The sequence below is a fragment of the Lepisma saccharinum genome, chromosome 1 (genome assembly GCF_977018435.1).
Source record: "Lepisma saccharinum chromosome 1, izLepSacc3.1, whole genome shotgun sequence".
Lineage (NCBI taxonomy): Eukaryota > Metazoa > Arthropoda > Insecta > Zygentoma > Lepismatidae > Lepisma > Lepisma saccharinum.
This window is the reverse complement of record NC_139229.1, coordinates 155141448-155152904: the sequence shown is the minus strand read 5'-3', so window position 1 is coordinate 155152904 and position 11457 is coordinate 155141448. Positions and strand designations below refer to the sequence as shown.

Below are 11457 nucleotides of genomic sequence, written 5' to 3'. Positions count from 1 at the left end.
CCACGGACATTTTTTGCAGCACACATTGTTTCCTTCAATTCTTAATTGTCGAGATACATTATATTTCTCACAGATCGATAGCACACAGATGAATGAACTCATGGTTTGGAAAGGTGCCTGAAACAAGAGTGACATCTACATAATAAGGAGTTTCAGCCCAGATACAGTTACGTATATATTGTTATACTCAATGCGTAAATATCTACATCGTGCTTGTTTTAACTAAATGTTTAGGGGGTATAATGACATGCAATTCCTTAGAGCTTGCCGTGCCTGTTGTTGTCCATGGAAACGGACGTTGCTAGGGAACTTAAAGAAAGTTTATTTTCACCCCAGAAACTACTGTAAGGGAATTATGCTAGACTTTTCAAATTTCAAAATACGAGCATCAGAATTTATTACAGAGGCAAGGTAGGGATTTGACGGAAAACAGTTATTATCCAATTACGTTCAAAAATGTGAAAATAACAAAATACGTAAATATTGCATTTTCAATTTAGTCGCTATTCATTTCGTTGATGCAAAACATCCAACTACTTATCTTGAAACGGTTATTATTTACTCAGTTCATTATGAAGAAAATAGACAAAAATAGTTTGAATATTTGTACCTTATTAGAGCCCATACCCACAAAGTTACTTTCTAAACTTTTCAAACTTATACATAATGTTCCCCATCATCCAATACAACATGCAGACATTTTCAAAGTCATTAAGATCTATGAAGAATCCCATCTATAACATGATTACTCCCACAACGTGGCCAAAAGGTCACGCATGCGAGCGTACAAGACGTGGCCAAAGGCCACGTCGAAAGTACGCGAGTATGCCTATAAGGCCCGATTTATATCTGGAATACGTCCGCCTATTATAGTACAGTGGGATCCATGAGTATTGCCGTACAAATTGTCCATCGCCATGTTAGTGCACTTTATTTGACCCAATAAGAGCTCAAAGAATTAAAGGAAAACTCAAAACAGGCTGTTGACAACGTCTGCACCAGCAGACGGAAAAATCTATCTCTTAAAAACACATCGGATGTAAGATAAAAATTAATGAAAATAGTCATGGACAATTTGCACGGTAATACTCAAGGATCCCACTGTACCAGATTAAATACTGACGAAAATGTTAGTTGCACTATTAGTACTTAAATTAACTCTTTCATTGTATGGTAAGTATGTGTGTACGTATTTGCGCGCGCGCCTATAGCAATACAATTACGTGAGACGTACAAAAGAGAAGCATAAACACTATATTTTTACAGATAATTTTATTATATCTTCTATTTTCACAATTTTTGTGCGTTTTACATTATGTGAGAATGTTTATGTTAACAACAAACATACATACAAAATAATTTGTACAAGACACCCATACAATCTCAATCATTCTTTGCATATTTACAATTTGCAGAATGGGAACATGACAAAAAAATTCTTCACACAACTCTTGAAGATTCATAGTCCAAGCAGAAAACTAAACAACAATCAATTATCAAGTATAACTCAGTTATGATGTGAAGACGATATGAAGACACATAGCCTAATGTATGGACTACATATTTTGCGACTAGATTTGTAAACCGTCTTCCGAACAGAAGTCAGTTGAAGCCTTTAGCTTATTGCATTTGTTTCAGGCATTAATTGAAAAATAAGGCACGTTATGTACAGTTATCAAAAGCTCTGAGATAAATATGAACACATTTAACACTGTGTAGAAACATTCACACAATAAACTTCACAGGCATACACGTTTTATTTTATAGAAAAATTAAAATGAATATTCATGATACTACGAGTACCATAGTTCCTGCTAGATATTTTCACAGATACTAGAATTCAAGTAGGCTACATGAAGTAAGTATACAGTACAAATACGAACTGTGTATGAATACCGTGAATGTTGGAACAAATGAAAAGGCCAAGACTAAATTGTTAATTATGATTTGAAATTATCTGAACCAAGATAATTTTTCATGTAATGTCTAAATCCTGTTTCTTTTGCAGGGTATGGGCATCGGTGGAAAACCATTCGAAATATAAGAAGGTGAAGGTAAGGATTGCATAATTTTGTTTCTGCTGCTTTGTAGTTGTAGGAAAACGTTCAGTTATATAGTATCAAGTATAATCTCATTATTGTGGGATATTATTATATTATACCTTGCAAGCCAAATTTATGAGAAACTATTTAAAAAATATTATGTTATAAAAGATCGAAACAACCAAGATATTGCTTAAAATATTTATACAGCACTTCACAAGGGTCACTTCATATGAACATGAGTGAAAATAACAATCTAGTAATTGTTAGGTGGTAAGTAAAAAAATATAATACAAAATGTTATGATTGACTAAGTAGAATATTTTTTGTTTAATAACCTTCTTTGTCATGTCCCTCGTATAATACATTTGGCACAAAGTTTTCGAAATTAAATATTTATAGCATAGACTGACATCTATTGCACGGCAAGTGTGCAAGCACAGATGACTGACTATATTATTTTGAACACCTTCATGGTGCAATTAACTTTAGTTTCTAACTTTTCTTGCGATTTAGGAAAAGTATTTTGGTATTAGATCGCATATTAATTTTGGACGTTGCAAATCGGCTTGTTTTTGACAGTGTTATATTTGTTCATCTAAAATTTGTTACTTGATAGTTTTTCTTTTCGCAAAGCAAGGTTTAGCTTAAAATTAGAAAGCAAACTCTCGTTCTTGCGTTGCTTACACTGAAGTCTTGAAAATATACGCTAGGCATATTGTATATTTTAAAGTAATGCTTTGGGGTGTACAACGGGCGTATACTGGTTTACAATATCACTGTATCCAAATGTGATAAGTTTTAATTTGTGTTATGTCTATTTGGTAATATAGCACAAGAAAAAGGACAAAGCTGAATTTAGAGGAAAGTCAGCGTGGTATTTGAAAAGTTTCCAGTAAGGTGTGACTTCTAGTAACTATCCTTCAAGCGCCGGGAGTCCAGTGGCGGCGATTAGGGCAGTTGTCCCTCACTTTTTGCCATTTTTGCCCCCGCACTATGCTAAACCTTATGCACCTTGCTCTCCCAGTTTTGGAACCCAATCGCCGCTACTGGCCGGGACAGTATATAAATTATAAATTTTATATTATATAGATTCTGGCTTCAGATGCGTAAGTTCAAGTTCCACTTGGGTCATCAGTGAAACTGAGAGTAAAGACTTCAGGTGAAACACCAACGTATGTGGATCCCTGTGAAGACCACAACGAAGTGACTCAACAGTTAATCTACATGAGAGGCATGGTACCACGAACAGTACCAACATTGGCGAAAATAATATTTTGCGAAGCTAGTGAAGATATTCCTTGAAGGTGTGAGGTTTTTATGGCGTAGAGGAAACTGCTAGACAAGAGTTCATATACCTAATACGTAGAAGTTTAAGGCTTAACGATCATTCAATCAAGAAAACCTGGATGAATTGTAGAACTTTTGGAAAACCTGCTAAGGATTATGATGCGATGGTCTCAAGCGAAAAGACATATCTTAGTCCTAAGAAAGGTATGATATCCGAACGTAAAATTCTCACAGGTGGAAAGCTAAAATTTCGTCGACATAAGATTTAAAAATTACATATAATTTGTCTAAAGTACAGTCCTCGGAAATTAGCATGTTGGTTTGGATGAACACACAATCATTGTTAATTTACACACACGAACTCATTTGCACCATGCTTACAACGATTATTATAACATCAGAGTACCACAAACACTGCTATAACTTTCACTCGTACATGAAAACTTCAACATCAAAATATGAAATTTGGTGCTAACGAACACATGAAGCTCTCTCGTTAAGGTTCAAAGCACTAAATCGAGGAAAACTCTCGAGTCTGTGTACCACGAGAGCGGTTCATCACTTGGCCGTCGAAGTCTTGAGTTTGAACTCGAGAAGGCGGAGCATTTATCTTTGGAGCAAACATAGGTAATCATATATACATCTATCACACTTTGGTAGTCGCTTGAAGCTTCACGTATCGAGGATTCGAGTCCTCGTCGGACCAGTCTCTCTGATTGTCGAGGCTGTACAAGAAGTACTGGCTCTGCGATCGAGTCCTTGCTGGTCCCGGGAATATGGGAGTTTTTGGTCGTATGAACAATCTTCTGGTCGTCAGGTAGAGCCCCGTAAGCAGGGCCACGCTGAGGATTATGAATCCAGCAGCAAGAGCTGTAGTCAGTAACCCAGGGTCTAGGCCTCCTGAATCGGGGACCGCCTTGACTTTAACACACTGGCCTAAGGGTCTAGGGTTCGATTCCGCAAGGGATGCACACACTTCATAGTGTCCGGACGTGGTGGGGAGCCCGGTTATGGAAGCCTTGATGAGAGAGCAGTTCAGGCGCCTTTGGGCGACCGTCGTCCCGTCCAGGAACACGACCACGGTGAACCCGCAGTCCATCTGCGGCTCCGGTATCCTCACGTACACCGATACAGTGTTGGGGGCCGTGACATTGGCGTAAAAGGCGGCCAGCCGATCGGGGATGTGGGTGGTTGCCAGTATGGGTTTCATGGTCGGGAACAGAGGTATCACGTCACTGCATCCCAGCATGAGAGACACGTCATCGCTGACGCCGCTCTCGAACAGCACGACGCAGTATCTGTACCGATGGCCTTCCTGGAGGTCCACGCTGGGCAGGGAAACGGACAGCAAAGTTGGATCCGGCTGCCTGGAGGAGTCGCAGGTGACTTTGCTGTTCTTCAGGAGGATCTCGTGGACGCCGATCTCCTCGTAGACGAAGAGGGCGTCGCACGTGTAGGGCACGGCCTTCTCCTCGACCGTCCACACCAAAGTTATCCGGAAGCCGTCGTACTGGAACTGCCGGAGCTTCACCTCGGATCTGGATACGGGGAGGGACGAGTCGAGGGGTTCGTCCGCCAGCTGGTCGTCCGTCCCGTCTCCGCACAGGAGGTCGTCCCTTGGAACCTCCACGAGAAGGCCGTTCTCCAGCGACGGTGGCGTTGCACAGACGGCCGTCGCTTTGTCAGTCGGTGACACCCGGCTCGAGTTGCTCAGCCACTCGGCGAAGTCCACCAAGTTGCAGTCGCAGTTCAGAGGGTTATCTGCAAAGAGGGAAGAAAAAGTTAACTCCATATATTTCCGAGTCATACAAATCACATTACAATATCAAAGGAGACTTGATGTAACACACATCACAACCATAATACCGGGTGTTTCAATAAATTTGATATCATTTCGTAATTTAATACAGTTACCAATTTTCGTGTAAATGATCTGAAAATTTAACGGTATGTGTAGAAACACCTCAAAAGTCAATGTGTATTGTGGTATGTTTTTGTCTTTAGAGGTATAGGCATGCCATTCACTGGAAAAGAAAAGGCCTTTTTTGTGTTAGAGTATGATCGAATACAGTCGAATAAGACTGTGGAGCGTGCATTTGTGAGGGAATTTGCCAAAAAAAATGCACAAAGTGAAATGCAGATATGGACATGGTTGCAATAATTGGTTACGGAATAATTCTTCGGCAGAGCAGACTGCTTCCTTTATCTTATCAGCCATGCCATCACAAAAAGATCAAAGAGGATGGCAAAAGGATCTGGATGTCCACCAGTATCAGACGAGATACTGTCGAGCGGGTTCGGGACAGATTTGGGCGAAGCCTCTGACGACAGTTTGGCATGTCGTAAGGAGACGTTTGTGCGTCCAGGCCTGATAGGCAGATAACAAGCGAATGCGCAAGCAATTCTGTGTTGTTCACCAGACCTGATCCCTTGTGATTTTTTTTCTCTGGGGCTATGTGAAGGGCTTCATCTATACCCCCTTCTTCCTACAAACCTAGAGGCACTCCAGTAGACAATCACCGCCGCACTGGAGATTGTTACGGCAGACATACTGCGGCGTGTATGGCAGGAGCTCAACTACAGACTTCATGTGTGCAGTGTCATATTGAACTTTTGTGAACAATCATTTGTGACATCCATATACATTTGAATTTCTTATTTAAATTTTTGTGCATAAATTTTATTGAGTTGAGCATTACACCTCTGCAGTTTCCTTTACCTTGACTATGTAGTCACTGAGATATTTACATTTGTAACGAAAACATTTTTTTCTTACACACTCTGTATTTCATTTGGACAATATAGGGTAGTTTTTTACGACAATTGAAAAACAATGGGGTGATGGAGGTAGCATTGGCCCTTGGACAGCTGACTTATTAAATATGGCGTAGCTTATGCTTTGGTATCAAAGCCAAGTCTTCTATATAGTGTGCGGTTTAGGAGGTGGTGAAGTAAAGGTAGAGTGATCATAGTACTCTGCAGTGTGCGAATTCTTTGAAGACTGGTGGGGGTTGTGTGTGGATATTGTTATTGGTGAAGATCTGTTAATTATCTCTTGAAAGAGAGAGACAAAGAGAGAGAGAGAGAGAGAGAGAAAGATAAAGAGAAAAGTAGTATAAAGTAAACTATGTATATTTGAAGTAAAAAAAAAAACTTCCCCGGAAATATTTGGTGGCCACGATTGTTTGTGGCCACCCCAGGATTTTGCACCTTGACTGTCTGTTCATAATAATAAGTTTAGATTTTTTTAATGGTATGTTTGTTACATCTCACTGTATGCTAATTTTTATATCATGCTGGGCCTAAACTCTCATCGTGGATATCGTACGCTAGAAACGGGCCGCCTCGGTATTTAAGCACGTTGAGTGTTCGACTCGCAATCCCCCCCTGAGGTCCCGGGTTCAAATCCTGGCCTGGGCATGGATGTAACTTGCGAGTTTCCATTCAAGGCTGGCACATCATCATTATCGTTCATTATCACAGTTCCGACTAGTCAATATGTAAGAAAAGCAACGCCAAGTTAGAAAAATATATAACTTGTATAATATGATATGTGCGATTGCCGGAAGATATTGTTTCCACATGAATCGTTTCCCTTATTGCGATCTATCTTTTTGCATGATAATTTTCCACGTATAGTCACGTATTAACGTATATCTCATGAGATTCACTGTACGTGTCGTGATGCGAATTGCCGATGTCGAACATTTCTTGAAGAAATGGCAATCAAGAACATTGCAGAAAAGGAAAAAATCAGTTGTGCTTTCTCCCGGTCGTTGTAACTGCTTCGTTGAAGGAGATAATCACCCTGCCTCGTTATCGTATTAATAATCTCGTTAGCGGTCTCGCAAAAGAAAGGCAAGCACTAGAGCAGGACAACAAACGAAGCACTGTTAAATTGTAACCGTAGCAACTTCGAGACACTGGTAATTTTACTCGAATATCCAAAGGTGACCATTTACGAAGAAGAAATATTCTGGGTTCTATTCTTCGGTTCTAACCTAATAGTAATACTTCGTGCTAATTCCCCGATATTAGCTTCAACACCACGTATTTTTCAGCGCGAAATCTGAAATTACTAGTACTGCTTACAAATAAAATTGAATATCTCGGAAACTAAGCGCCGATCTCCGTGGCGACGTGGTTATCCCCGTGTGCTACGACAAGGGTCCCGGTTTCGAATCACGGTCTGGGCATGGGTGTTCTTTGTGAGTGTGCCTTCATCAATTCCATCCTATAATCACTGATACTCATCTTCGCTATTAGCCCCAAGTGGCATAAAAGCGAAGTAAAATAAACCAAATCAATTTGAAACTAAGCGTGGTAGAATCTCAAATTATATCTAATTTTCTTTAGCACAGATCAGGCAATAAGATCGTGCTCATCATAAAAACATTCCGAACATTGTCTGAGCTACAGTATGTCTCCAAAGTCACCTTCAATAATTACATAGCATCGTTGCCTTGTAATCAATGGGTCCCGGGTTCGATAGTGGTTCGGACCCCACTTTAAACTGTAGGTTCAGTCCCGATTAGCCTTACTGTGCATAAAGTGGACTTAAAACACCAACTCAACTCAACTCAACTCAACTCAACAATTACATCGCATGCTGGTATGGCGCAAATACATAGCTACGATATAATATGAATGCTATGGAACGTTTAAAGTTTCCCTGCCTTCTAGGTTTGACTCCTGGTGGTGGCATGATCCGGATAACACTTTAAACTGTACATCCTTCCCCGATTAGCCGATGTCCATGAGGCAACTAGAAGGTGACATAATTGATGGGAGTAGAAAAAGTACAAGACATAGTCGCGGGGGTAAGAATGAGATGGTGCACATGAGGTCGCTGAAGAAGGGCAGGCCACCAAGGAAGATGCATGAAATGAAAATAAGAAGACCGCTTACAAGATGGAAAGAACATACCGTAAAAGAACAGATAGAAACAATCGGGTGTCCAAATGGATTAGGAGGGATCATCAGCCTTCTCTGTTTACAAGATCTTGCATTGTCTATGGATTGATAGTGCAACACACAGGAGCAAATCCTCTTGTGCAGAGCAGCTAAAGGATGTGCACGCTCACTTGACTTGGTTTTATTAATGAAATTCCTTAGGACAGCAGTGACAATGGGTTGGCGCCACCCGCACAGAGTGAAATACCGGAAATACGTGATGTGATCATGACGAAATGATTCATGTTTGGAATTAATAGCTTCCGCGCGCGTGCTCTCCCGGAGCGCACGTAATCTGTAATCTCTCCCAAACCGGCTGTCGCAGGAGGAATCCTTGCTTAGGCCATGATTCATGCTCTCTCTCACTGTGCCGTACTTAGAAATTCATTTCGGAGAGGATTTAAGTTCACTCTTTTCCATTGTTGCTATTGTGTTGTAATTATCATTGCAACTACATGTTAGGCAAAGTGAATTGACTAATAAGGAAACTTTTTCATCGAATTTATAATTTAATGTTACCAAAAGTCCCTATATGTGAGAAGATAACCAGAACTCAACTTCTGTGGTGTCATAAGTAACTTAGAAGAAAATTTGATCCTAAAAAAATCAACCGTTTGGAGTATAGTTTTCAGCCTAACCTAAAATAAATTCACGCTTAACATATTAGGCTTTCCAGCAATTTATACGTATGTGGTCCAGTTTCGAGTTGAATGGTTGTAAGAAAGGACTCTTCCTCGCGTTGTCGTAGTGTTATTTTCCCCCCAAAATATACATTTGGTTCAGACAGATGAGATTGGGCCATATTTTCAGTGAATATTTTGTGAAACTGTATATAAATTAGATTTTTTAACAAATAAATTTTCTTTATGCAATTTTTTATTTGTTCAACAAAATTCTTCACTTTAAAAAAATGTAGAGCGTTAAAACTGTGGCCCACATTTAGAAATTTCCCACATTAAAAAAAGTTCTGGTCGCAGGCCTGAAAGCGGTTTAATTATAATTATTGTTATAAACCATGCTTGTGTGCTTACATACAAACTGTATTGTAAAGAAACAGAACTACGCCTTACATACGCACATATAAATTTTATTGGTAGAAACAATAAAACGTCACCGAATAATTTCTTACAAGAATTTTGTGTGCCCTCATCTGCCCTCATCTGCCTCTGGGCCCGTCCCCTTATATTGTTTTCTGTCAATACTGAATTAAAGTTAGGACCTTCTCGATGGGGTAATGATAATGTCTTTGCCTTGTAATCAAAGGGTCCCGGATTCTATTCCAGGTAGTTCGGATTTTACTGTAAACTGTAGGTTCAGTCAAGATTAGCCTCCCTGTGCATAAAGTGGACTTAAAAGCTCAAACAAATAAATGAATTAAAGTAATCGTAATTTGATGTTCGAGGGTTAGGTGGCAGTGCAGCCCTTGGCTGAACTTCGCCGCTTAATAAAGAAAATGTATTATTATTATTGAAACTACAGTTGTGATTTCTTATTACCAGTGACCACATACAATTTGTGATTTTTGCATACATCACTATGATGGAAATTTGGAAACCATATTTTGATTCAAATGTTTACAGTTGATGAAATCGTTTAAAAAGTAGCTGACATTATTGGGATATTGGAAGAGGGAAGTGTGTCGTGTACAGCGAAATCAAAGCGTAAAGAACAAACTAAGCAAAGACAACGGAAGGTCACATGGGGACCAGAAACCGACAGGTAAGTGACGGGCACGTGAAACACAGCCACCAGAGGCCGCCAAGGTTTTTAACGAATTCAGTGACCTGTTAAATTACACAGCTCCTGCCAAACAGCGTTCCGCCCATGCCTGAGCTGGATTTGCTGTGCGTTCCAACAGAATCGAGCGTAAAACAAGCTGGAGCAGCTGTTACGGCACCAGGGACGTGATTTGTGTGTTTGTTTATTAGCTTTGCCAATGTTTTACAGTCGAGTTTGCTTATTTGCTGGTCTTGGTATGATTACACAAATACGTAGTTGAGGACGGGTCTTGCTTCGGTTCTGCCGGCCGTGGGCAAGTGACCAATGCCTTTGATTTGGTGGTGAGCTTGATCACGGTCCAGGGAATTCTTGGAGGGTTCTACGCAGGGGAAGTACAAAAGAGACCGTGCGTTATTGGAGAATCGGCTAAGAAACCACTTTTTTCTGTCTGTCACAAACTGGTGCCACGGAAGTAACACTGGCGACGCGGAACCAGTCAGTCAACCACTATGAAACTAATTAATATAATTTATTTAAAATTTAGAAAAAAAATTCAGTTAATTAATAATTCTTGCAGAATAACCAAAAGAAAAATGAGTTTGGTTCAAACGAGAGACCGTCATGTTCTCATTTTCCACCGCCTAGAAAGAATAAATAATCCCACGGCTTTTTGAAAATTCCAAAAACAAGAATTTTATGTGTTTACTCAAATGTCCCCTCTAATTTCGAAGATGTATCTTAAAAACGAGGTGTGTAAAAGTTAATGAGAAAATATAATATGTAGCTATGTCGGCATATTAGCAATAAGAAATATGAAAAAGAAAAGAAAAAATTGCCGAATATTCAGATATAGCGAGTAAAAGTCTGTCCTCAAGGATATATAAATTATAGAGCTACATAAAAATATTTTTTTTCTAATCAGTTTGATTGATTTGGTGTTTTATGTGCATTTTCTGCACAGTAAGGCTAATCGGGTCTGGAGCTCCAGTTTAGAGTGGGATTCGAACGACTATGTGCCTCCACCGGGTATCGAACCCGGGATCCCTTGATTACAAGGCGATACCATTGCGCCATCGGGGTGGCCCTGTAATCAGTTTGTAATAACTGCTATTTATTATTTATTATTTCTACTATTCAATTTCATATCAAGGGCCTGCCACTCCCCTCTAAAGAAGTTTTCAAACGAGACCCATGATACGAGATTAGACAACAACGGAAGAAGATCACATGAGGATTCATTGGAATGCTCTAGGAACAATTACAAACTAAATTTCAAGATCGAAATATCTTAGCAGCTTTTTTAAAGGGGAAGCATGGTGAAGTATCCAGAGGCATCAAGCAACCAATTGCCACTTCTAACCGGAAACAAAATAGGAAAGATTGTTTCCACGCAGTCCTAAGGTCGGAGGCTCCACCTTTTATCAATATGGGTGAAGTGAACCACGACGTTTCT

The 11457-nt window shown here is 39.9% G+C and overlaps 1 protein-coding gene across 2 annotated transcripts in view; it reads right to left on the bottom strand.

The window, feature by feature from the left end:
- Positions 1–1271: 1271 nt before the first annotated feature.
- The window catches only part of LOC146002895 (uncharacterized), a 67142-nt gene continuing 56956 nt past the window's right edge, over positions 1272–11457 (bottom strand). For both annotated transcript variants that reach the window (XM_083140988.1, XM_083140979.1), the window contains exon 3: positions 1272–5093. In XM_083140988.1, the coding sequence (XP_082997114.1) occupies positions 3979–5093 (1115 nt within the window). In that variant the 3' untranslated portion in view covers positions 1272–3978. The remainder of the gene's footprint in view (positions 5094–11457) is intronic.